The 27711-nt window shown below is 32.5% G+C and overlaps 2 protein-coding genes across 3 annotated transcripts; both read right to left on the reverse strand.

The window, feature by feature from the left end:
- Positions 1–15849: 15849 nt before the first annotated feature.
- On the reverse strand, positions 15850–23655 carry LOC108734794 (tetra-peptide repeat homeobox protein 1-like). Of its 2 annotated transcripts, none has more exons than XM_018466471.1 (3): positions 23457–23655; positions 16310–16877; positions 15850–16014 (listed from the first exon to the last, which is right to left on the reverse strand). In XM_018466471.1, exons 1-3 carry the CDS (start codon positions 23496–23498, stop codon positions 15863–15865), a joined length of 762 nt encoding a protein of 253 aa, XP_018321973.1. In that variant the 5' UTR covers positions 23499–23655; the 3' UTR covers positions 15850–15862. The 2 variants fall into 2 exon arrangements, with proteins under 2 accessions (XP_018321973.1, XP_018321974.1); XM_018466472.1 differs by lacking the exon at positions 23457–23655 and adding an exon at positions 17092–17131.
- A 2862-nt stretch (positions 23656–26517) lies between these two features.
- On the reverse strand, positions 26518–27403 carry LOC108734795 (YY1-associated factor 2). Its single transcript, XM_018466473.1, has one exon. It carries the CDS (start codon positions 27190–27192, stop codon positions 26746–26748), a length of 447 nt encoding a protein of 148 aa, XP_018321975.1. The 5' UTR covers positions 27193–27403; the 3' UTR covers positions 26518–26745.
- Between the last annotated feature and the right edge of the window lie 308 nt (positions 27404–27711).

The raw sequence follows: 27711 nt of genomic DNA on the forward strand, positions 1-27711 counted from the left end.
ATCATCAAAATGAACGCACCTCCAAAAAAAATAATAATAACACTAAATTTTAAACGTAAACCGCGGGAAACTATAAATTAATAAGTCTGTTTTTATAAGACATGCAGAGTGTTTAGTACCTATGATTAAACAAATTGTTCACAAAAGTGAATTTCGACCACTGGAAGCAATAGCGCTAACAGTTTCGAGCTCACAACGGCTTATAGGGGGGAATAACTAGTACTATATATAAAAGAAATTATCAGCACAGGGCAAAGTAGTATTACGTAGTTAGTATCAGCAATTTTTTATGCTGAAGTGTACGATGTGTTGCATACCTATTTACAAACAATTCCTTTAAATATAATTTTTCAAACAATTTTTAACACAAAGAATGTGATTAAACAAATTGTTCACAAAAGTGTATTTCGACCACTCGAAGCAATGGTGCTAACAGTTTCGAGCTCACAGTGACTGATACGGGGGAAGAACTTAAAGAATAATTAAAGAATTTTGAGGAGGTGTTCAACTAAGTCTGGTATACAGTAGCGGCGAATGCATTTATCAAAAGGTGGCATTATGTATTGAAAAATACGACATGCCATAGGGAAATTCGTACAAATATTTTCAGCCATCTTTTCAGATAAACAATAAAGTAAGTAATATAAGTCCTGTAAATGCAATTTAAACCAGACAATTATCAGTTAGCAAATCCCAAATTCCGTAGGTTTAACACTAATAATTTTCATACACTCAATAACAAAAGTATTTGCTGTAAACACTCTTTATAATCAAAGCTTCAGACTTTCGGAGAAAAATAGTAGCAAATACCGATGCTTAGTTACCGATTTCATTGAAATAAGGTAACAGGTGTCAATAGATCCCAAGTTGTAGATAATTATTTTTAATTCTTAGGTAATTATTCCAATGAAGCACTGGTTTATTTATACTTCAATAAATACTTTCAACTTCACTATGTCACCGTTTAACTTCTTATAAATCAGTTTTTAAATATGTGTGAAGGAATGAAATAAAAATATAATACTTGAAATTTGTTTATTCCCAATTCGCCAGGATGTAATAGTTATTTGTTAATGTAGTTCCCATTATGAGAAGAAAGTCATAAACATTTTGCCATGCCAGGTGGTCGCGATCATCACTGAAGAAAAAATCAGTAAAATTCGCATACTAGAAACCAATAACGAACTTAAATATTACCTAAAAACGAAATATGAAACGTTAAAAAGTATAAGCTTTTACGTTTATAGATCAATATTAGTATCTCAAGGGAACAATCTCGTCTATAAAATTTACAATTGTTGAAGACTTTCTCTTTTCGAAGTAAATGAACCAGAATTTTTTTTATTTAAGAACGGTTTTGGCGGTACATTTTATTAGAGTCACAGAAAATAGAAATGTCGTAAAACGAATTGCTATATTGGCCCGGCTGCGAATACATCAATAGTGTCATAAATGTTACAACATTGAGTTAGTCCCTGCAGCAAGGCGTTGCAACCTGTTAACTGTTAGGTTCGATGAACTCACCTTCAATAAATATTTTTTGACAAAAGAATACCGTCATAAAGTGTTTGAACGAAGGCACTGAGTATGTCTATAGAAGCGCAACTCATTATTTGAGTTGCATTTGTTTATTACCGTATTTGTTACCTATAAGGTACCAAACACTACAGTACCGTACCGTCTGCGACTGCCGATCATAAATACAATTTTTGTATTGTCCATCGCTTGAGGATGCATAAGAATTAGGGCAAGAACCATTACCTGCCTACATCGACTCACGAATGGTTTTACAAAATAGCAATCAATACCGTCGGTTGTTGCTTCAAAAGAAAAACTAACTTACATTGTAACCTTAGGATTACTGTCTTCTCTTCTCTATTTAGTAATATATTACCTAATTGCACCATGCATGATATAATTTTAATGTTTTTAAAGCCATCAATTTATTTTGTAATATAAGCTAGGTTATCCCATAATGAGACACGAGTTCACTGTAGAATTAAAAAAAACTTAAAAATTAAAGGAACGCGGGAGGCCATTCTAGTTATACGGGTAACAATAGAAAAAACGATAAAAAAAGGAAAGAGTGCGTACATAAGATTTGTAGATCTAGAAAAAGTTATTGACAATGTTATAGAGATAGAAGAGTGATACTTAGTTTGTATAAAGAACAGGCAGTTATAGAGGCGGGAGTTGTAAGAAAAGATGTAAACTGGAAGAGAATCAGACAGGGATGTACACTGTCACCGCTACTTTTTAATTTATATATCGGAGACGCGATCGACATCATTAAAGACAATACAACTGTAGGGATAGATATAGAGGGTCAAAAGATTAGTATACTTAGATTTGCAGATAAGTCAACAAGAAATAGGCGAGATAGGTTGGTAGGACACCTATTCAGTTATGAAGTAGGGATAGATATAGAGGGTCAAAAGATTAGTATACTTAGATTTGCAGATAAGTCAACAAGAAATAGGCGAGATAGGTGGTGGGCCCCGTCCTGACTAGTTATTAAAAGCGCAAGTATTCAGCTTCACCATAACCTTCGTGGATTTGCTTGATGCAAAATTATGCGGCATTTTTATTTAATGTTGCAAGAGTATTCCTTCTCTCATGAACATGATTGCTAAGTTACTTATCCAATGCCTTTTCCGCGGTGAATAGTAGCACCAGGGGAAAAAATAAAGTGATGTAAGAAATCTAAGACATTCTTTACTTCTCCTGCTTAGGCGTAATATACTATTATTATTACGAAACAAAAAAAATCAAAATACTTAGTTATAGGTAGTTGTTTTTTGTTTTTTTCCTTGAATCTAAATAAGTGTTTCTTTTTGGTTTTTTGTGGCAAATGCAAAAATCAGAGCAACGCGTTAAGTTATTTATATTCATTAGCATTGATTTTTATTGTTTGTATAAATGGGTTTTGATTAAAAATTATTTAATGATAAAGAGCACACACATCACAATCAAAGGACAATAATGACAAAACTTTATAAGACCTATTTAGCTATTAGACAGTGAACATATCAAAAATAAGAAGTACTATCGACACAGGTGACTAAACAAGCACTTGTTGTTCTACTTTCCCACTAACATAATAACAATAATACGACCAACGATTTTTTTTCGATAATATAGTGAAGATATCTACTACGAAGTGACTGTGTCTTCTATAAAAAAAATATTAACGTACATGGGAGACATCTGGTAGATGTTTTAGTCTTGTGAACCACATGAGGAACCCCTTTTGTTGCTTATTTCTTGGAAAATTCAATTGGGATGCGTCAAACAGGCATACACCACCTGGTGACAGAACGTGTAACTTGAATAAGGAACATGCTGTTAGTGCGCGTGGTAAAACTCTTTATTAAAATTAAATAAGTGAAAAGTTTATCATTTGTTTTTTAACATAATAAGAAGTAAACGTTGCTATTCACTTATTAATCCTATTTATTATGTATTATACTTTAAATAATTGGATATAAATTAGGAGGTTCTTGAAAGTTGAAAAGGATGTAAGTTTTATGGGTTTACTTTTGGCGATAAATTCTAGTTTTCTTTTATTTAAAGACTAAAAATTAATTCCAGGATTGTTGTAACATCCATATTTAGAATAAGAAATAAGAATTTGGTACCACTTCTATTTCAGTCATTCCTTATCAACCATTTACTAGATTTGGGTTCGATTTAATATAGGAATTTTTCGTCATTTCCACAATGATTATTGATTTTAATCGCTTGCACAAAAACGTGGGGGTAAATTTGTTCTTATATTCATTATCGTTTCCGGTGATACCATTGTGTAAAAAAATAGCTTTGGTTGTTGAGGCCGTGATTGTTATTCATAACAGGTATATTTTTGATCGATTTTCAGTAGTAGAGTAAAAGTTTTCAATAAAACGCTTTTTTACGCTTTATTTTTTATTGCTATTGGTGTTTATTACGTAAAGGAAATATTATTGCATCTACACAAAGTTAATATGACCAAAGCTGTTGCTACTGGTGAGTGAGGACACATTGGATGGTTCGGTTCCTGCGGCCGCCTATCCCGAATGAAGTTTTTCTGTAGTATTTTTATAAAGTAATATACATTCCACTATTCTTCTGTCTTCATTTGATCCGTCTCATCTGTCTCTCCCCGACCATCACCTACCCACTCCCACAATTCCTAAAAAGTCTTCGACCCTACCCTCTGATGTGCATTGCAGTGTAGGTCAGAAGAAGAGCCCTTCCAGCGACATTAGCAGCTGGATATCCCTATATTGAAAACTTCCCAAAAAAGGGAAAATTCTCGTGAACTTTTTTGTTTGCTGTTATTTAGGATCTTGTTTTCAGTTTTCAATAAGAATGTTTTCCCATTTTCAACCGAAGTAATATGAAAGGCACCGTAGTTAATTTCGCCAGGAGCTTTTGTTACTAGCAACTCTTTTGTAGTTCGGATATTGTCCAGCTGACAAGACTTGCGAAACTACATAACTTTCATCACGTTGGCGTGTCGTATGTATGAGAAATTGTTTGGAACTGACTTTGTTGAAATTTCAAAGAATGGAATAATTCAAAATTTATGTATAATAACGTATAAGTTTTTCAAACTGATATAGTGTTACTGTTACCTATGAAGAAAGGGACGTTATTGTTTCTTAAAGATCAAAGCCATGCTAATTTACTGTAAACATAAGAAAATAGAGAGATAGAGAGAAAAATCTGGCTTTTAAAGCATAAATTAATGACAGAAATAAGTATTGGTCTCTGTTAGTGAAAATTTATTCATCTTCTGCCCTTTGGTATTAGTACAACCCTATGTTGGAACCCTTGTAAGAGGATAGAATTAATTTTTGCATTTTATTACCAATACTAATTTCATTTCGAAGAAAAGAGAATTTTTACCTAATAGTATTTATATCGGTTAGTTCTGATGACACAGGGCAACTCCTTTATTTTGTCCACTGTCCACCTTCTTGGTATATTACGTACGTGTATCGATTTGACATTAAGTTTAGGTCAGTTGAATTTCTGAATGAATAAAAAACTAACTTTTGGAGTGAAGCAGCTATTAATAACTGTGACGTAGGTATGTATGAAATTATGCAACAACATTGGCTATTTCTTTCAAGGTAATAAGAATTTGCATTTTGATATAACGGAAAACAAAAGTCGATGAAAATATCATTGTATTGGTTAAATGAGTGAGTTTGCATTGAGTCAGTTGGGACACAGACAGCGTGACGAAGTTACGCAATGCACATAACTATGTGTAGATATGCTTGCATTACTTTACAGGAAGTACCTACATACAACGTTTAAATAACATGAGGAATAATTTGGTCACTATACATTTCTAATTTTTAAATTTTATCACCACTTCCTGTTGGAAATGTACTAATTAAAAATAAAACAAATGCTGTAAATACATACAATTCTTATTTAGATAATTTGGCTAAAGCTGAAAACCTTCTTATGCATTAACAAATCATCTAATTGATATTTATATTTGCATTTTTTAGTCTCTATTGATGAACAAATCAAGATTTCTTGTCTTACTTAACAAAACAAGAAGTAACTTTACTTCTTGTCGTATCAATCCCTTGCTGGATTGATTCTTACTATTTCTTGTTCTTTTTGGCATTCGTCTTTATTTTTAAACATTGTAGACTTGTGCCCAAAAAGCAATAATTCTTGCTTCTTGCTAGCTTCATAACAAGAAATGTTACACTTGCTAAGAAAAAGTCCTGTCTTGTTGTTGCTCACAAATTTCTTATCTTGTTCGTAAAACAATAGTCTCCTCCAACCTATACCTCTGTGTACGCTGGCTTCAAATTAGTATCTTCTCTTCGTTATAACCGCCTGCATGTTTTGATTGACCATTAATGGGCATGTATTAAAATCGATTAAAAGCGCTTCAAAATTGTTTTTAATACTTATGCAGTATTTTCTACCAAGAAGTTATTGATTTTTGGATCATTAACAAATTCTGAGAATATGGTGGAGCAGAAGTATGGTAAAGATAAAGCAATACATGGTCATTATATAACGATTAAAATAAGTTTAGTATGTCGTTGAAAGAACATTAGTAATAAATAATTAAGAGTTATTGTATTCCTCCATTTTGTTATTGGAACCGAAGACTTTCCTTTGCTCTAAAATTACTTGTATGAAATAATTAGCTTTAAAAAGGAAAATTAAACGAAACAGTTGTAAAACAAACACTTGCTTAGATTTTTACGAATTATCTATACACATTGTGGATTTTCAGTATAAGTATTCTATAAAAAAGTAACCATCAAGTGTAAATATGTAACTGAAAAAATTCTTTACACCTATGTACTAAACGTTTCAAAATATTCGATTTTTCGACACGATTTTGAGAGATCAAATTTCGTAAATTTTGCGAAAATCGATATCAAAAATTCTCCAGTCAGAAACTTTATACAAATATTCCATCTAGTGAAAAAAGGAGTCTTTAATTACTGAATTTTCTAACCATTTAGCTATGTCATATTTTATATTGATGGTAAATATGGTTGTTGTAAAATAGTAGCCAAAATATGACAGTTATGTGAGCATTCGATTAAAATACAATTGCCAGTTTTGAAATTCTATGAATTATCAGTGTATATTTCACTCTCTGTATAGAGTCATTGGGGGGCCATTCAAGCACTACAGGGAGGGTGTTTGCTTTGCTTATTTTTGATGACATGGGGGATATCCCTTGGTATTATTTGTTCCATAAAACCTGGGCACAATTCTATTACATGAAAGTGAGATTTGAATTTACGGAAAAATCGGTTGTCTGTAAAGTCGGTTTACTGACGATAGTTGAACGTGACAACGTCATCAGAAAATACTGATGGAATGGTTTCATTTTTCAAAAGAAAATTTTAATTTTATTTGTTTGATAGATATNGGGAAATTCGTACAAATATTTTCAGCCATCTTTTCAGATAAACAATAAAGTAAGTAATATAAGTCCTGTAAATGCAATTTAAACCAGACAATTATCAGTTAGCAAATCCCAAATTCCGTAGGTTTAACACTAATAATTTTCATACACTCAATAACAAAAGTATTTGCTGTAAACACTCTTTATAATCAAAGCTTCAGACTTTCGGAGAAAAATAGTAGCAAATACCGATGCTTAGTTACTGATTTCATTGAAATAAGGTAACAGGTGTCAATAGATCCCAAGTTGTAGATAATTATTTTTAATTCTTAGGTAATTATTCCAATGAAGCACTGGTTTATTTATACTTCAATAAATACTTTCAACTTCACTATGTCACCGTTTAACTTCTTATAAATCAGTTTTTAAATATGTGTGAAGGAATGAAATAAAAATATAATACTTGAAATTTGTTTATTCCCAATTCGCCAGGATGTAATAGTTATTTGTTAATGTAGTTCCCATTATGAGAAGAAAGTCATAAACATTTTGCCATGCCAGGTGGTCGCGATCATCACTGAAGAAAAAATCAGTAAAATTCGCATACTAGAAACCAATAACGAACTTAAATATTACCTAAAAACGAAATATGAAACGTTAAAAAGTATAAGCTTTTACGTTTATAGATCAATATTAGTATCTCAAGGGAACAATCTCGTCTATAAAATTTACAATTGTTGAAGACTTTCTCTTTTCGAAGTAAATGAACCAGAATTTTTTTTATTTAAGAACGGTTTTGGCGGTACATTTTATTAGAGTCACAGAAAATAGAAATGTCGTAAAACGAATTGCTATATTGGCCCGGCTGCGAATACATCAATAGTGTCATAAATGTTACAACATTGAGTTAGTCCCTGCAGCAAGGCGTTGCAACCTGTTAACTGTTAGGTTCGATGAACTCACCTTCAATAAATATTTTTTGACAAAAGAATACCGTCATAAAGTGTTTGAACGAAGGCACTGAGTATGTCTATAGAAGCGCAACTCATTATTTGAGTTGCATTTGTTTATTACCGTATTTGTTACCTATAAGGTACCAAACACTACAGTACCGTACCGTCTGCGACTGCCGATCATAAATACAATTTTTGTATTGTCCATCGCTTGAGGATGCATAAGAATTAGGGCAAGAACCATTACCTGCCTACATCGACTCACGAATGGTTTTACAAAATAGCAATCAATACCGTCGGTTGTTGCTTCAAAAGAAAAACTAACTTACATTGTAACCTTAGGATTACTGTCTTCTCTTCTCTATTTAGTAATATATTACCTAATTGCACCATGCATGATATAATTTTAATGTTTTTAAAGCCATCAATTTATTTTGTAATATAAGCTAGGTTATCCCATAATGAGACACGAGTTCACTGTAGAATTAAAAAAAACTTAAAAATTAAAGGAACGCGGGAGGCCATTCTAGTTATACGGGTAACAATAGAAAAAACGATAAAAAAAGGAAAGAGTGCGTACATAAGATTTGTAGATCTAGAAAAAGTTTTTGACAATGTTATAGAGATAGAAGAGTGATACTTAGTTTGTATAAAGAACAGGCAGTTATAGAGGCGGGAGTTGTAAGAAAAGATGTAAACTGGAAGAGAATCAGACAGGGATGTACACTGTCACCGCTACTTTTTAATTTATATATCGGAGACGCGATCGACATCATTAAAGACAATACAACTGTAGGGATAGATATAGAGGGTCAAAAGATTAGTATACTTAGATTTGCAGATAAGTCAACAAGAAATAGGCGAGATAGGTTGGTAGGACACGTTCTCAGGCATGAAGGTCTAGTCAGAGACATATTAGAGGCAGAAACGGGAGTTAGAAGGGGTAGAGGTAGACCTAGATTACTGCTCGCAAATAGATACGGATGTGGGTTGTTTTAGTTTTAGGGAAATGCTTAGGATAGGAAAGAGTGGAGGTGCGTGTCCAACCAGTCTTACGATGATGATAAGTGAAATAAGCTGGGTTTGTTTTCTTCAAAAGACACCCCCTGCAAGGGGGTAGTGTCGGATTCGCCGAAGCTCCTACCGACTAAAACACCTCCTCGAGTAGGGAGATCAACCCGGAGGTTATACATCCCAGAAAAGAGTGGGAAGAGGAATGGGTGTAGGAAGGAAGCATTCGGCGAAAATGGGAATGGCTTACCTCGGATGAGTTGCGCATTTATAATCTTGGGAATTATTGGATAGATTTTCGAGGTTTCGACATACAGAATGTATTCTGAAGATGATTGTATAATGTGTGTCATCATTCCTGATGTTCATTCAACAGCACCGATATACAACAACATCTTTTTGTGAAAACTGAAAACTGGTTTTATCCTCTGTAACGTAACAACTAGTTTACAAATTTTGAATGTGTTTTTCTAAACAAAAATTTTGGAGAGACTGAGGGTATCAAAGGATGGCAGGAACGTATTATAGTTTGGGTGGGCTAACGCCTATGTTTTGATAATTCTAGTCTAAGTGGTGGGCCCCGTCCTGACTAGTTATTAAAAGCGCAAGTATTCAGCTTCACCATAACCTTCGTGGATTTGCTTGATGCAAAATTATGCGGCATTTTTATTTAATGTTGCAAGAGTATTCCTTCTCTCATGAACATGATTGCTAAGTTACTTATCCAATGCCTTTTCCGCGGTGAATAGTAGCACCAGGGGAAAAAATAAAGTGATGTAAGAAATCTAAGACATTCTTTACTTCTCCTGCTTAGGCGTAATATACTATTATTATTACGAAACAAAAAAAATCAAAATACTTAGTTATAGGTAGTTGTTTTTTGTTTTTTTCCTTGAATCTAAATAAGTGTTTCTTTTTGGTTTTTTGTGGCAAATGCAAAAATCAGAGCAACGCGTTAAGTTATTTATATTCATTAGCATTGATTTTTATTGTTTGTATAAATGGGTTTTGATTAAAAATTATTTAATGATAAAGAGCACACACATCACAATCAAAGGACAATAATGACAAAATTTTATAAGATCTATTTAGCTATTGGACAGTGAACATATCAAAAATAAAAAGTACTATCGACACAGGTGACTAAACAAGCACTTGTTGTTCTACTTTCCGACTAACATAATAACAATAATACGACCAACGATTTTTTTTCGATAATATAGTAAAGATATCTACTACGAAGTGACTGTGTCTTCTATAAAAAAAATATTAACGTACATGGGAGACATCTGGTAGATGTTTTAGTCTTGTGAACCACATGAGGAACCCCTTTTGTTGCTTATTTCTTGGAAAATTCAATTGGGATGCGTCAAACAGGCATACACCACCTGGTGACAGAACGTGTAACTTGAATAAGGAACATGCTGTTAGTGCGCGTGGTAAAACTCTTTATTAAAATTAAATAAGTGAAAAGTTTATCATTTGTTTTTTAACATAATAAGAAGTAAACGTTGCTATTCACTTATTAATCCTATTTATTATGTATTATACTTTAAATAATTGGATATAAATTAGGAGGTTCTTGAAAGTTGAAAAGGATGTAAGTTTTATGGGTTTACTTTTGGCGATAAATTCTAGTTTTCTTTTATTTAAAGACTAAAAATTAATTCCAGGATTGTTGTAACATCCATATTTAGAATAAGAAATAAGAATTTGGTACCACTTCTATTTCAGTCATTCCTTATCAACCATTTACTAGATTTGGGTTCGATTTAATATAGGAATTTTTCGTCATTTCCACAATGATTATTGATTTTAATCGCTTGCACAAAAACGTGGGGGTAAATTTGTTCTTATATTCATTATCGTTTCCGGTGATACCATTGTGTAAAAAAATAGCTTTGGTTGTTGAGGCCGTGATTGTTATTCATAACAGGTATATTTTTGATCGATTTTCAGTAGTAGAGTAAAAGTTTTCAATAAAACGCTTTTTTACGCTTTATTTTTTATTGCTATTGGTGTTTATTATGTAAAGGAAATATTATTGCATCTACACAAAGTTAATATGACCAAAGCTGTTGCTACTGGTGAGTGAGGACACATTGGATGGTTCGGTTCCTGCGGCCGCCTATCCCGAATGAAGTTTTTCTGTGGTATTTTTATAAAGTAATATACATTCCACTATTCTTCTGTCTTCATTTGATCCGTCTCATCTGTCTCTCCCCGACCATCACCTACCCACTCCCACAATTCCTAAAAAGTCTTCGACCCTACCCTCTGATGTGCATTGCAGTGTAGGTCAGAAGAAGAGCCCTTCCAGCGACATTAGCAGCTGGATATCCCTATATTGAAAACTTCCCAAAAAAGGGAAAATTCTCGTGAACTTTTTTGTTTGCTGTTATTTAGGATCTTGTTTTCAGTTTTCAATAAGAATGTTTTCCCATTTTCAACCGAAGTAATATGAAAGGCACCGTAGTTAATTTCGCCAGGAGCTTTTGTTACTAGCAACTCTTTTGTAGTTCGGATATTGTCCAGCTGACAAGACTTGCGAAACTACATAACTTTCATCACGTTGGCGTGTCGTATGTATGAGAAATTGTTTGGAACTGACTTTGTTGAAATTTCAAAGAATGGAATAATTCAAAATTTATGTATAATAACGTATAAGTTTTTCAAACTGATATAGTGTTACTGTTACCTATGAAGAAAGGGACGTTATTGTTTCTTAAAGATCAAAGCCATGCTAATTTACTGTAAACATAAGAAAATAGAGAGATAGAGAGAAAAATCTGGCTTTTAAAGCATAAATTAATGACAGAAATAAGTATTGGTCTCTGTTAGTGAAAATTTATTCATCTTCTGCCCTTTGGTATTAGTACAACCCTATGTTGGAACCCTTGTAAGAGGATAGAATTAATTTTTGCATTTTATTACCAATACTAATTTCATTTCGAAGAAAAGAGAATTTTTACCTAATAGTATTTATATCGGTTAGTTCTGATGACACAGGGCAACTCCTTTATTTTGTCCACTGTCCACCTTCTTGGTATATTACGTACGTGTATCGATTTGACATTAAGTTTAGGTCAGTTGAATTTCTGAATGAATAAAAAACTAACTTTTGGAGTGAAGCAGCTATTAATAACTGTGACGTAGGTATGTATGAAATTATGCAACAACATTGGCTATTTCTTTCAAGGTAATAAGAATTTGCATTTTGATATAACGGAAAACAAAAGTCGATGAAAATATCATTGTATTGGTTAAATGAGTGAGTTTGCATTGAGTCAGTTGGGACACAGACAGCGTGACGAAGTTACGCAATGCACATAACTATGTGTAGATATGCTTGCATTACTTTACAGGAAGTACCTACATACAACGTTTAAATAACATGAGGAATAATTTGGTCACTATACATTTCTAATTTTTAAATTTTATCACCACTTCCTGTTGGAAATGTACTAATTAAAAATAAAACAAATGCTGTAAATACATACAATTCTTATTTAGATAATTTGGCTAAAGCTGAAAACCTTCTTATGCATTAACAAATCATCTAATTGATATTTATATTTGCATTGTTTAGTCTCTATTGATGAACAAATCAAGATTTCTTGTCTTACTTAACAAAACAAGAAGTTACTTTACTTCTTGTCGTATCAATCCCTTGCTGGATTGATTCTTACTATTTCTTGTTCTTTTTGGCATTCGTCTTTATTTTTAAACATTGTAGACTTGTGCCCAAAAAGCAATAATTCTTGCTTCTTGCTAGCTTCATAACAAGAAATGTTACTCTTGCTAAGAAAAAGTCCTGTCTTGTTGTTGCTCACAAATTTCTTATCTTGTTCGTAAAACAATAGTCTCCTCCAACCTATACCTCTGTGTACGCTGGCTTCAAATTAGTATCTTCTCTTCGTTATAACCGCCTGCATGTTTTGATTGACCATTAATGGGCATGTATTAAAATCGATTAAAAGCGCTTCAAAATTGTTTTTAATACTTATGCAGTATTTTCTACCAAGAAGTTATTGATTTTTGGATCATTAACAAATTCTGAGAATATGGTGGAGCAGAAGTATGGTAAAGATAAAGCAATACATGGTCATTATATAACGATTAAAATAAGTTTAGTATGTCGTTGAAAGAACATTAGTAATAAATAATTAAGAGTTATTGTATTCCTCCATTTTGTTATTGGAACCGAAGACTTTCCTTTGCTCTAAAATTACTTGTATGAAATAATTAGCTTTAAAAAGGAAAATTAAACGAAACAGTTGTAAAACAAACACTTGCTTAGATTTTTACGAATTATCTATACACATTGTGGATTTTCAGTATAAGTATTCTATAAAAAAGTAACCATCAAGTGTAAATATGTAACTGAAAAAATTCTTTACACCTATGTACTAAACGTTTCAAAACATTCGATTTTTCGACACGATTTTGAGAGATCAAATTTCGTAAATTTTGCGAAAATCGATATCAAAAATTCTCCAGTCAGAAACTTTATACAAATATTCCATCTAGTGAAAAAAGGAGTCTTTAATTACTGAATTTCTAACCATTTAGCTATGTCATATTTTATGTTGATGGTAAATATGGTTGTTGTAAAATAGTAGCCAAAATATGACAGTTATGTGAGCATTCGATTAAAATACAATTGCCAGTTTTGAAATTCTATGAATTATCAGTGTATATTTCACTCTCTGTATAGAGTCATTGGGGGGCCATTCAAGCACTACAGGGAGGGTGTTTGCTTTGCTTATTTTTGATGACATGGGGGGTGGGGATTACGTCAGCAGTATTTACTTTTTCGGATTTTCTACAAAATGTAGTCGATTTTGGTTTGGACACATACGGAAGCCCTACTTGTCTATGCTTGGACTTACAACTGCTGCTCATGAATCAAACTCGTTGAAAAATGCATGTACCAATGTTTACGTAAGCATGGGAGGGGTGGTGAGCGCCTTGTTTACTTTTGCTGACGATGGGGAGGGGGTTAGTAATAGCTTACGTAATACTTGAACGACCCCTTGTCAAATCAAAAAATCCTTTCACTTTTTATTGAAAACATTCACAAAGCGTACCCATTATAGAAAGTATAAAAATGGATCGTTATTAAGGTTGGCTTTTCAACTGTTGTTATTTTGGCCTTGCAAAAGAGTCGGCAAAAGCAAAATGTGCCATTTTATGGTTAGTTAAAAGAAAAATGGATCTTTGTTGGAATTTGTAGTTCGTATAATATTATATAATCTATTTCCCGTTTTGATTATTAGTTTCGCCGCCCAAACTATGAATCGGGCTAAGTAATATTTCGAAATGTCCCATTAGAGAATTTTTAGAACAGAATCATACAGCATCGTACATTTGTTTGTAGATACCGCGATAGTTTTTGAAAATATGTTTAAAATTAGGTTTCACTCTCGTAATAAACGTAAGTGTAATAAAAACGTTTACCCTAATTCGTGCTTTTTTTGTATTCGAAACGTCCCATACAAATATCCCGTGTCAAGCCAGGCGGAGGCGCCTCGCATTCGCTCCTCTGGTGGTGCGGTCCCAACGCAACGTCCCAACCGAACCCCCTACCCCCATTGCTAGCAGCGACGTCAACTCCCACCACCTCCTGCCTCGACGGACAGTTTTTAACACTGTGCATGTCTAAAGCGGATAGACCGCTTCGATTCCGTTAAAGGGATAGGCTGTTTCGGGAAGTATCGCTACGATCAGTGAAGCTCTGAAACTAGAACGTTTCGGCAAAAATTTCTACGTCATGAAACCACATAGGTACTACATATAATAGTTGAACTGTACTACGTTTTCTCTTATGACTTTGTTTATCTCTACACCAGGAGCTTTTTTTAAGGGGTTTTATACAGGAAACAAAATAGAAAAATGTGGAGAATAATGCGTTAGTGAATTAATTTTTTGAATTATAGTTCATCTACTTTCTCTAGCGATGTGCCTCTTCCAGTGTCTTGAATGCGCGCTGGCAAAATCGTAGGTAGGGAGAAAAAACTCATTATACTCTCGACTCTTGTACATTAAACATACTTTTTCATACAGTACCTGCAGTGCAGTATTCGTGCAATACTGTAAGGATTATACGCTTCTCACCGGTTAAGAATTTGGCTGAGAATTGTCTCTTTCCTTTTCTGGTCTAGTGCTGTTCTTTTCTACTTTGCGTCGGTCAAACTGAAGGTCACATCGCTACAGAAAGTAAACGAAGTATAACGTTACCCACTACAGATAACTTCAAATTAATGAGGGAAAATTTGATGCTGCTGTTACTGTTGAAGTTGGGCTCCTGATTTTAACCACCAGGACTCTACAACTAAGCTACGAGGAGGTGACAACAGCAAAACCGATAGCAGCTGGATGGTAGAGTACTGATATGTAAAACCAGGGGCCCGGGTTAGACAGTGACAACATCAACAATTTTTTACTAATTCGTTTGAGGTTAATACTAAAACAATTATCAAAATATATAAACATAAACAGAAGGTGAAAATCCTTAAAAAAGTCCAATCGTTCTTGCATTGGTACTTTAGATCTTTAATTAATTGCAACGTTCTCATCCAAATTCGCCGTTTAGAAGGAAAACGTACGTAATAATTACCTACTTTCAATAGTTTCGCTTCCTCATACTGAGGTTATTACCAATTTACCCGTACCTCAGGTGAGTAAATGTGAAAATGACCAGAACATTTCCCTGAAACTGATAATTACATTTTTCCTTTTCGCTGTTGGATGGAAAAATTAGACAATTGATTATTTAGGAACCAGAGCACCTACGCTTAATCAAATAATATATAGTATACCATATGGTATAATAATAGAATTTTCTTTAACTCGAATATAACTGGTTGCGTTTAGGAGATTCGAGTTAGAGAAATTTGATATCAGGGTACACCATCCGAAATACTGTAAAAAAATATTCACGTTTTCTTTTGTAACTTATTTATTTATTATGACAAATATGACGTAATCAAAAAGAAAATTCGTTTTTTGCATTTTAGTAATGATGTTTCGATCCTAAGACAATTGTGGATGAACTCTTTGCTCCAGCGAGATGATTTGTAGACGTATATGTAATTGTTTGTCCTTTTCCGTTAGAATAAATTGAACTTCCGCCGTGTATTCCATTAGAACCGCCAAAGTATCCACCTAATGGGTATAAAAGCAAATTGGTATTTTAGGATATATAAGTTCATATAAAACTAAAGAACAGAATGTGCTTTCAGTGAGGTTAAGTAATTTTCAAATTGCTACTTTTTTCAAAACGGTTAGAATTTGATGTTGGCATTATTAATAAATTGACAATAAGGACATTACAATAATTTTTTTACTCTATTTCGAGTTCTCTTTTAGGCGAACAGTTAAAGATGACAAATGTAATAAAAATACGATTTACGTCCATATAGCATATTCTAAACAATCATTCTAGGATCTTAATAATTACCTTGTTGTGCCCCTCCACCTCCTTGAACATTAATAGGCTGCAGTTGTGGAATGACTATCGTTTGTGGAACCCTTATGGGGACTGGTTGAGGAACCTCAACTGGATAAGGTTGTGGAACAGAATAAGGTACTGGATACGGTACTCGTTCTTGTATTGGTTGTGGTACCGGATATGGTACTTGACGCGTTACTGTTATTGGTACTGGTCTAGGTATTTCAACCCTTTGTGGTACCGGTTCAGGAATTTCCACTGCTCTGGGAACATTAACGGGATATGGTTGAGGCACTGGATATGGTACAGGGTTGTTTATAGGTATCTGAACTGGTTGCGGGACAGGAACGGGTATTTGCTGATTTACTGTTGAAACAGTATCACTTGGGGCTTGTCCAGCTGCGTATCCTGATACGTCTTGACCGGAATAGTAAGAACCGGAAATCCCTGATTGGATTGCTTGCGTTCCGTAATACGATTCAGAACTACCGCCGTAACTGCTTCCTTCTGACACTTCATTACCGGTAACATCTCCGCCGTGTATTGCATAAGCAAGGGATAATAACGTAATGATAACCTGAAAAATTAAAGAACATTTCGTAAATGAAACATTATTTTTCTTTCTTTCTATATTCGACCGTAACTTGGCAAGTTAATTGGATTAGATTCATTCTTTACATTTTAATTTTAAATTAAATTAAAATAATTCAGAATAATCTCTGCATTTTCCGACTTTGCTTGTCTTTATTCTTTTTGCAATTTGACTAAAATATAATACCTAACACACATACCTGTTGGCTCCACATTTTATAAAACACTTTTTAACGAAATTGTACGCGAATGTGATTTTAATTAATAATTTGCGAGGCTTATATACTATTTTGAAACCCACTCCTTTACTAACTGAATATTTTTACGGCAATAACGTATTTTATTACGATGTAATTATATGAACTCTGATATTGGTTGGATGAACAAAAAGAACGAAAATGCGGCATATTACAAAATCAAATAATTAAAATTGAACTCCAAACATTTTTTGTAACCTGAGATACTTCAAGTAGATAATGATGCAAATAGACTAGATTTCATTTCTATACTTCCTGAAACTACATGCATTCCTGTATCAAAAGAAATAAGCAGTAACTTTCCACGACCTTACAGTTTTCATATATTCACTCTTAGTGCAATGATTACAAATAACCGAGAGGAACTTACTGTATAAGCCTTCTTATTTTATGTAGACATCATTCTTACAGTCGAATTAATTATCCAATTGGGAAGTTATTGACACAATCACAACAGTAACAGGGAGGTTTAACTGTGGCATTGATTTATTTTTAATCTGTCATGATCTAGCTCTTAATCGGAAACAACTGAAAGTCCCTTTAAAGAGAAGTAGGTATCAGAAAAAATTGATAGTTTTTTGAATATGCTATGTGATATCAACTCGTTTTGCAAGCTTTACATTCTCACTTATCCTAAACGGGTATTTGCCGGTCGACTCTCAAACCTAAACGCACCCCAGACTAGAGAAATCTCAAACATTATAGGAAATTCTAAACATTCTTCAGGACCCTAGTCGAAATGTCCTAATATAGTGTCCAAAGCCAGCTCATCCACTAATATATAATAGTCCTCAAACAATGCAGAACTTTCTTCCGGTCCAGTTTACTCTAAAACATTCTGACAGAACAATCCTGTCGTAGACATTTTAGAGTATTGAAATTGACGACCACGCTAGAAACATTCAAGGACGTAAATAGGTGTTTGGTGACCTTTAGTCGACCACAAACCCACCGACCCATTCCAAACATTTTTAGAACACTTTGGTCAAAGTGTCTGTACAATGCTCTTTATAGTGTCAGGAGTTATTCCCACCATTTACCCATAATGGTCCTCTTAAATTCTGGACTAATTCACTTTGGAACATTCTACCTGTCAAGAGTCCTAGACATTCGAGAACAGCCTAACTGAGGAACATACTAAACACATTCAATAGCATTCTAGTAGGTACATTCTTAGTTAACCGGTGTTTGGTGACAGGTAATCCATCCACAAACCCACACACCCACTGAACTGGAGAGGTTTCGAGCATTATAAAAGATTCCAAACATTTCATAAAACACTTCGGTTGAAATATGAAAACGTCTTAGATCAACCACTTTCAACCACCATTTCCCTCACACTATCACAACTACCGGCAAATAACCACCACAGTTCACGATGGGACTGTGGAGGCTATTTTTACACTCAAACACCAGTGGTCTACGCTATAACGAAATTTCAGACACTTGGATAAAACCTATAAAACTAATCCTATTTATATATCGATTTTCTCTAAGGAGTAGCAAGTAGCAAAGTTTCTAATAAACAGATCTCGTCCACTCTTGAACTTTACCTACTCTTATGCAATATTATTGGGTAGACTTCCCTGCTAATATTGTTTTGAAAATCTTCATTTGCTGCTATTTCATAATTCAAGCGAATATTTTTCTGTATTACCTACATTAAAAGCTTAATTACGAATATTAACGTGTACATTTTATTTAATAAGTTGTGCGAGTTTTAATTAGCAACAGCTCTCGATCACAGTTTTATCGATTCGTTCTAAAACTTCGTGCTTACATGTAGGCATGCAGGTATGAGCATCAAACACAATAATGAGAATGAAAGCAGCTTTCAGAATGAGACCACTCGACCCTTTTCAATTATATCGAAAAACGTGGTGTCTGAGACTGGATCTTAAGGTCAAGGTTATAGGTTATTCGTAATTTACCTATCGGCACTTCTCGAATATCAATATTGACCAAGAAATATGATGTTTAAAGTAGTTTTTCTATTGTTTCTCAGAAGCAAAAACAAAAAGTTGTAGATATTAGTTTCAAAATGTTTTATTTTGGTATCAATCGTCAATTTCGAAAAGACCCTATTCAGATGATTGTGCCGCTACCTTCCCATTTAAAATCGATATGCTAATGTCTAAAAATAGTTAATATAACATAAACTTTTTGTTACCTAATCCACATCAAAGTTTCCACAGGTTTTTCGAAGGGAACGGTTTTTACGTAAATAATTTTTTGTGGCAAAGCATATTGGTTTTTCGTCGCATAATCGGTTTATCATAATATCGGATAAAGGAAAATGAAATTCTTTGTGTGAAAGATTAAACGCATTAAGAAATTTCACGGCAAATTCGTATATTTTAAGCAAGTTTCCATTCTGTTTTTGAAATAATATCTAAAAAAGTTAACCAATTCTGATGGAAAATCTTTTACAAGTGGAAAGGTTATTGGCATTTTTTACATTTGTATCTTAAAAAATACTAATGAAAAAGAGAAATTAAAGATATAATTAAAGTATTGTTTTCTTTTGCAAAATATATGCTAAGAAAATTGCCTATTACTGCATTACTTTTTAACATTCGTTAATTAATTATAATAGAGTAATATATTGAGTAGTTCCAACAGTATTGACGATATTCTGATGGAAATAATGTAGCCAACTCTGAAATTTTATCCATTCATCTTTTGCACTATCTGTGGTGTCTGTCATTTGTGTCATTCCTTAAAACTTTGCTTTATTTAGACTAACTCTGTAACTTAACAGTAATAACAGAACAATAATTCTTAATTGATGTGTGATCATGTTTAATCAAAGAAAAATTTTGTGCGTGGACGAAAAGGAGACTTTAATACATGCGACAGAAAAAAAGAACAAATCAATAATTGAAAGTTTTATTTGTAAAATTCTGTTTTATCTTAATCTGTGTGCCTACATAACTATAATATATCTAAACTCATTGGTGGGTATAAGGGCACATAAAAAAACTGAGAAAGAAAGCAATAGGGGTAATGGGAAAGGTATAGAGAATAGGAGAAAGAAATCTCAAAAAGAGTTGGGGAAAAGAATGTTCCTTTTCGAGACATTAGTAGAGACCATATTATTGTACGGAGCGGAAATATGTGGAGGGAAGAAAGAAACGAAATTAAAAGCATTCAGAAGAGATACATAACTTACATTTTAAATGTAGATAGAAATACACCGATGTACTTATTACAAGAAGAAAGAAAAACAGAAAAATAGGTCACAAAATATTCGAAAAGAGCTTTAAAGTACGAAGAAAAAGTCTCTAATTCAGAAGACAATATATTATTAAAAGAATAATATATCGAATATTTAAACCGAAGAAAGGAAAATCACAAAAGAAAGATGGAAAAAGGAAAAAAAAGATTTTTTAACGAAAAAAGAATGGGAGTCACACACTACAGATGGAAATTGGAAAAAGACAGAAGTGATGGAAAGAGCTTGAAAGATTATCTAAAGACATTGATAAACAAAAAAAAAAAATGAAAAATTAAAAATTCGTACAGAAATACAAAAAGATATGGAAAGAAGGGGATAAAAACCCAAATTATTTGAAAAACGAAAGAACAAAGAGTAAATGGCTGCCAAGTGAGAGTAGGACGGCAAATAATGGGAAATTCACGTGGAAGTAAAGTATGGTCTGAAAAGGATGAGAGAAATATTATGGAGGAGGAAAATAGAAAAGCGAAAACAATAGAAAGCTAAATGTAAATGCATTAAACATAATCTAATAGATACAGTAAGTCCAATAAATGCAATCTACATTTAGTTCAAAAGATTTCGGTTGGCTTAGAACAGTTTTTAAAGAAGCATGTGATATTTTTAAATAGACATGATTGAAAAAGTATATTTATAAAAAGGGACGTGTAATTTGTATGATCAGTCTAAATTTTGCCTTACCTATATAATCATAGATAAACAGAATACTTTTGTTTTTCTTCGTTGTTTTACATAAACGAGTCGTGTCAGGTTTGGGCAACGGGCTGTCACACTTCGGAGGGTAACACAACTGTAATTTCGTTATATTGATGGTACGAGATTAATATTAATGATTGCCAAAATGAAATTCCTGTCTAACATAAGTACAGTTCGTAACTTGACACAGCACACCCTGAACGTGCTTAATTGCTGTTTTATTACAGTTTTGGTCTTTGTGTTTGAAGCGAATAGTTTCTAAGTTGGCAGGCAATGAAGAAAATTCGTAAGAAAAGGAGAGGGAGTGACCTTATTGTCTCACGGTTCCTGTTGGAGGAAGCTTTTAAGCCCAAAATTTAACTCGTTTGGTTATTGATTACTCGGTTTATATTTTTTGCTATTGTAACAAAGCACTCTTTGTCTTAAGAAAATTTTGAAAATCATAAAGAACTATTTAGATTGTTCATGAAAGAACCAGACTTACAATCAGCAACCACCATCTAAGCTACGAATATTAGTTAATTTGTGTAGGCAAAAGAAAACCAAATCGATTAAAAAAACATTTAGAAGTCAACGTTAATTGCAAATACATGTCTCGACTCCAAGTCTACCAAACACATTGAAATTGAAAAATTATACAACGAAGCATTTTTATGGTAATTTTTAAAAACTTTTTATTAGAGTTATGTTAGCTTATTAGATAAAAAATTTTGATAACAATTGTTCCATCTTACAAGGGTATCAGATCGTTGTAAAAAGTTATATAATAATTTACTTGCGTTTCATCCCTATAGGCCAATTATACTGTTCCTTTCGATCTATATATACTCTACCTAAAAGCTGGAGTGTAGGGCGGAAGACATAATTGACATATGTACTTACTTCTTCAAGTTATCATATCTTCTTTTATGTTGTTTTTCTCTTATTTCAATAGTTCTGTTTTAGTATATTAGTATTAGTGTGAAATTTTCACAATCTAGCTTATAAAGTCCAGATATTTAATGTTTTCTGTTTTTTATTTATTATTATTTATAAAGAGCCATAAGCAATTGTGTTATTTCGTACGTTGATATTTTCCAAATTTTATTCTCTTGTTGGTTTCCTACTTTAATCTAAAAACGTCCAGGACTTTCAGCTTAGCCTTAGCCCTTAGCCAGGTCTGCTAATAATTTCATTTCGAAAATATTAATACAGTTATAGCGTTTATTTATTTTGTATATGGTGTAAATTTTATGTTTAAAGTGCAATTTTGAAGCCAAAAAGAAATTCCATTTGGGATTATTTTGTTGATGTTAACAATGCAAGTGCTAAATGCAAAATATTCACGGAAACAGCGCACAACCACTACATTAAAGAATCACCTAAAATCATTACACTTCCGCTCCCGTTTCCGCCTCCGCAAAAATTTACCATTTATTTCTGTTTCCGTTGCATCGTTAATCTTAATATTCACTCACTAGTAATGAAGTCTATCAGTAATCTATTTGAAATGTATCATAACGTTTTCGTAACAAAAAGTGTCAAAAACTTTGCTACCCTCTAGTGGATCGGTTTCCAAATGGTGTTCGCAGGGATTTCGTGAGATACGTCATTTTTTGTCCTAATAAAATTATAGATAATTCTGCGAAAAGCAATCGTTCTATAAACGGCATATTTTTCATAACCAAAACAATAATGAAAAGCTGAACCCTAGTAACACTTCATTCTATGATAGGGACAAGTGTCGCTATTTTTGTGAAAGAAAGAACCCTTGAAAGAATATTTTTCAGGGGAGTTGCAAGACATCCATCGAGTACAGAATTCATTCGCACATCAGCCTAAACCATCAATGTTACCTGTGTCGGAAAATGAGAACTTGCTCGATATTAAAATCAAAAATTCGAATCTACTAATTCAAATTGAATTACTTTTGGATTTGAACTTACAGGTGAATAGTTTGCAGTCATTGAGAAGGTTATTACGATTTCTGTTTCGATTTTTATCGACTCACAGATTACAAACGAGCTTTTCAGTTTACGCCTACAGAAAAAACAAATTCAGAATTAAACTGGATACTCTGAATATTCGAATTTAACATTAAACCTAATTTTAATAATATGGTAAGTAAAAATGTGCACATTAAATGCGTACAATTAAGATTTTGAATTCAAAATGTAAGTTAAAGATTGCAACATGTAGGTACACAATGAGGTGCCAGGGGTCTTATATATAAAATTATTATCAGTTCACACGGAAAACCTTTTTGTCGAGATGGAGTTAGAGCAAAATGGGATTCGTAGCAAAAAAGATTGGAAACCGCTGCCTAGTGGTAATGGTAGGTGTTGGTACATAAATTCCTATAGCCAAAATTGACCTTATATTAATATAAATCTACCTTCAAACTTCCATTAAAAAATGCTGGTTGAACTGCGGTCATCCAGACGGTCAGTCACATGTAATACTATAGAAAAATGACCTTTTTCAACTACACAAAATTGCACCCATCGATTTTCATAATATTCTAGCACACCTATATACGTATTTCAATAGGTTTTGGTTTCTGCTTCTAATTGTTTAATCAAAGGATTGTTTGATATGAAATACTACACGAAATGCAAATCGTTGTTATAAAAATAAAATGTAGTATAATATCAACAGTATTCATGACGGTGTAAATAACAATAATAACAAAATTAGTTGACTATGATGACACCTTACATGCAGATAATGAATTTCTTTTAACGAATTAAGATAAATTATTATCACTACATATTGTAAATACATTAATCATAATAGATTGATTAAAATTCGTCGTATAAATAAAACAATATCAATTAAATATACCTGAATTGTTTAAATTGTAAAATTTATTATCAGTGGTACACCCACTAGAAATTACTCTCTTGTTGTGCACTTGAGAGATTTCTGGAATTTAATTGTCTGTTTAATTTTAAAATAACTTTTCTAGGAATCCATTTGGATACTTAATATAATTTGAATGCGATACTGTACAAATTGAGAATTAACAATGTTACATAATTACGAACTAAATTTACATTGTATACTCCTAAATACATATCCACAATATACTTAACTTACATCTGCTCAAGTAAACAACACATTTTATTTAATTATCTCTTTGTGTTTATTTGTATTAAATACTTTCTGTGTTATATTGTTTTAATGCAATAATTTTTTAAATAAACAGTTAATCATTTGTCGTCAACGAAAAGTTTGTTAATTGATTAATTATTATTTAAATGTGATAATATTTAAGAAACTCAGTAATGGCTCGTGCCCTCAAAAGTAGATGAAGACTTTTCACTAAAACGTTGCGAAAAATCGAGAAAAACTAAACTTATCGTATAATTAGGCCTTACTTATCGTATAAGTGCAGTAAATGTTTTTGCAAAAGTGAAATCTTGCCTGATCGTCATTGTAAAATTTACGACGAATTTTACAAAAGCTTCACTATAATACATTTGGAATAGTATTGAGATATCTCATATCTCTACTTCCATTCCTCTACTTGAAAATTGCAGGACCGGACTGGCTATAAAACAAATTTGGTCTATAAAAATTAAAAAAGCACACATTGATCAAAAGCATTAAACATTTAACCCTATAACCCCCGCACTTGAACTATCATATTCTGTTATATCGCAAGCGTTACGAACCCTAAAACATATAACCCCATAAAGGAAGCGTTTTAAACCCCATAATCCATACACAAATAATAATTAAAAATTAAAAAATTAATAGGACAACAAATGGGATGTTCTAGTTTTAGGAAAAGGCAAGCATTAGCTCAGGGTAGGAAAAAGTAGAGATGCGTGTCTAAACTTAGGACTGACGATTTTATATGATGATGATGATGACAACAAATTATAATTTCAATAATTTTGATAATTCTAAATATTACTGACTGCTTCCTTGCAATCTCAAGTGAAACTTTTCCAAGAGAAAATAAAACGAAAGCTCAATTTAACAAATCTTGACTAATAGTTTTTATAATAATTCTTAAGAGAGAATTGCACGGATTACATTCAAGTTTTCATGTTAATTTAATCAAAAACACAAAATATGACTCATGTTTAGATAAAATGACTGTTTGAGAAAATTTGCAAGATCGCACGGGTACTGGTACTGGTACCACTTGCACTTTTATAATTGTACTGTAATGATTTGAAAAACTTTTTAAGAATCAAAAATTATAATTACAAGAGACACTTACCTTTATAAATCATGGTTTTGTTTGTAGTTGCATCAACATATAGTTAGAATTAAATCAAATAATACTGATTTTTTTTTACTTTCGAGTTCACCAAGAGAAAATGTATAACTTACAAGATTTTTTAGTCCATCGGAAAATTCAAGCAACATATACTACGCTGATATAAAAAATATAAACAGGATCAGTAAGCATATAAAAAACACATAAATAATAATTCATTTATTAACCAAGTGCTATAAATACATATGTACTTTGTTTATAAAAATAAAACAAACATTAATAAGGGATAATGAACGGTATTTAGAACATAAATTAATTAGGTATAAATGCATTTCAAATTTTATATACAAAATTACAATATTTATATGATTTGTGGTCATAATTATACCCAGCATCGTTTATTAAATTAATTGTTAATTTATCAAAAGCTTTTCAGTCTTAAATAAATGAAAATTACTTGGAGGATATCGCTTTTTCGCTGTAGAAATTATATTTTAAATTTTATATTCTAAAACTATTTCATGGCAGTGAACACATAGGAATTTTGAAAATTTTTAAAATGAATGAAAAAAACATTACTACTAAGGAACAGTTTACATAATAAGAAAAAAGTAGATTTTGGTGTTGAAAGTAAACACGCTTTTCAACTTTTTGAAGATATGGGTACCTAAGTGCAAACTGCAAAGGGATGTTTCCAACCAAACATTTAATTTTCGACTGGTGTTCAAATCAAAATTGTTTAACAATGCAACAAAATTACTTTTTACCGTCTTAGTACTAATTACCTGTTATACTATAAAAATGATATAAACACAATTCAGATGTTATTTTTATAAGGTACTTTTACACCCACATCCATTTAATATTACCAAATAACGGTACCAATTTCAAGTACCTATCGAAATATGTATGCAGTTGTCTTGGAACAAACGTCAGTATTTGCGGTATATAAATATAAGCATTTTTGATATCACAGCAATGAGTTTCTATGAAAATAAAACTTTAGATTGAATTATGGGTGTACTGAATACATTTCTACATTATCTATTACACGATAAAATGCAAACTGAATGCATTATACCTATGCATTATCATCAAAACATTTTGAACAACACTTTGTGAAATACAATAAGTTCTCCTTAGGAGAAAAATGAAAAGTTTACAAAATATGGAGACTATTATAGCGAACACATTTACACTTACATTCACACATGTTTGCTGGTTTTTTTTTTGCTGTGAAGCACACAGGACATTCTTGAATTGGTCGCTTATCTGTAGCTCTGGTTAACACTTAAATTTTTAATAAAAATCAAAACAAACCGACTAGTGTGACGTCGTAAGTCATCGTCCGGCAAGTCACTGACACGCACACGAACTGTTGATTTAAACTTTACCCCTTTGTACACATATATATGTACACATTAACACATTGTTCGAATAAATAAATTTTTTACCGCGCATCCATGCTGGATTCTGATTGCGAACCATGATCCGAAGAACTGGAGCTTGACATAGTTTCTGAATTTTTAATTTTTGGTTTATATTCTGTAATAATTACAGTTACACTGTTAACGGTAACTTCTCTTGTTTGGGCAGTGCTCCTATCGACGTTCTTGAGTCTGGGCGGGTGCTTCCGTTTTTTCATTGACCTCTTGTCTTTTTTCTCTTTTTTCTGATTACTGGTGGCAGGTACATATTGGCTAGCCACTTGTTGAGCTACCAATTGGGGATTTATTCTAGGTTTTCTAGTAGATGTACCTTTTCTCACGTCGCACATCAGACATTTAAAAGCTTCTGCTGTATTTCTAAATGTACACACACTGCAATCCCAAAAATTATCTTCTACCACTTTTGCTTGACGTTTTGCTCGACGAATTGGGCTTTTCTTTGAATCCATGTTGGCAGTGAACACTTTAAAAACACTTTTTTGTCAAATATTGACGTCTGTTGAAAACAAGTAACGCCATGTTTGATTTCCCTTCGTTTCATTCATTTGCCGCAGTGTCGGTCGGCGCTGCAGACGCGAGACCTTCAATTGGTCAATTCAAACAACTTTAGGAGGTAAAAGTAAAAATAAACTTGCAAACTAGAAAAGAACATTTTTTAATTTAGATTTATTATTTGTGGCCGAGCACTTTTAATGACGTAAAACATACAAACTATGCTTCTTGAATGGTAAATAATATTACGAAGTCACGTATTATCGAACATGTTACAGTTACAATGGTAATGAATAGATAATGAGTTTTTGGAACGTAAAACAATTTTTAATTACGTTAATGTGTTAAAGTGCAGTATTTCACAAGATAATATAAATAGTTAGATATTAGATTGAGATGCTTGTATTATCTCATGATCAACAACTTGAATATTTAGGTAATATTTTTCTGTTTTCTGATGCATTGCTTTTGATAAA

The sequence above is a fragment of the Agrilus planipennis genome, unplaced genomic scaffold (assembly GCF_000699045.2).
Source record: "Agrilus planipennis isolate EAB-ADULT unplaced genomic scaffold, Apla_2.0 scaffold80, whole genome shotgun sequence".
In the NCBI taxonomy this organism is placed as follows: domain Eukaryota; kingdom Metazoa; phylum Arthropoda; class Insecta; order Coleoptera; family Buprestidae; genus Agrilus; species Agrilus planipennis.

Excerpts from the sequence above, each read along its gene's own strand:
- LOC108734794 (XM_018466471.1), bottom strand. The coding sequence starts at position 23,498 with ATGACCGCAGTTCAACCAGCATTTTTTAATGGAAGTTTGAAG. Across the intron at positions 16,878-23,456 it reads TTTTTAATGGAAGTTTGAAG|GTTATCATTACGTTATTATC; the intron begins GTAGATTTATAT and ends TTAATTTTTCAG. Across the intron at positions 16,015-16,309 it reads AGGTGGAGGGGCACAACAAG|GTGGATACTTTGGCGGTTCT; the intron begins GTAATTATTAAG and ends TATACCCATTAG.
- LOC108734795 (XM_018466473.1), bottom strand. The coding sequence starts at position 27,192 with ATGGATTCAAAGAAAAGCCCAATTCGTCGAGCAAAACGTCAAGCAAAA.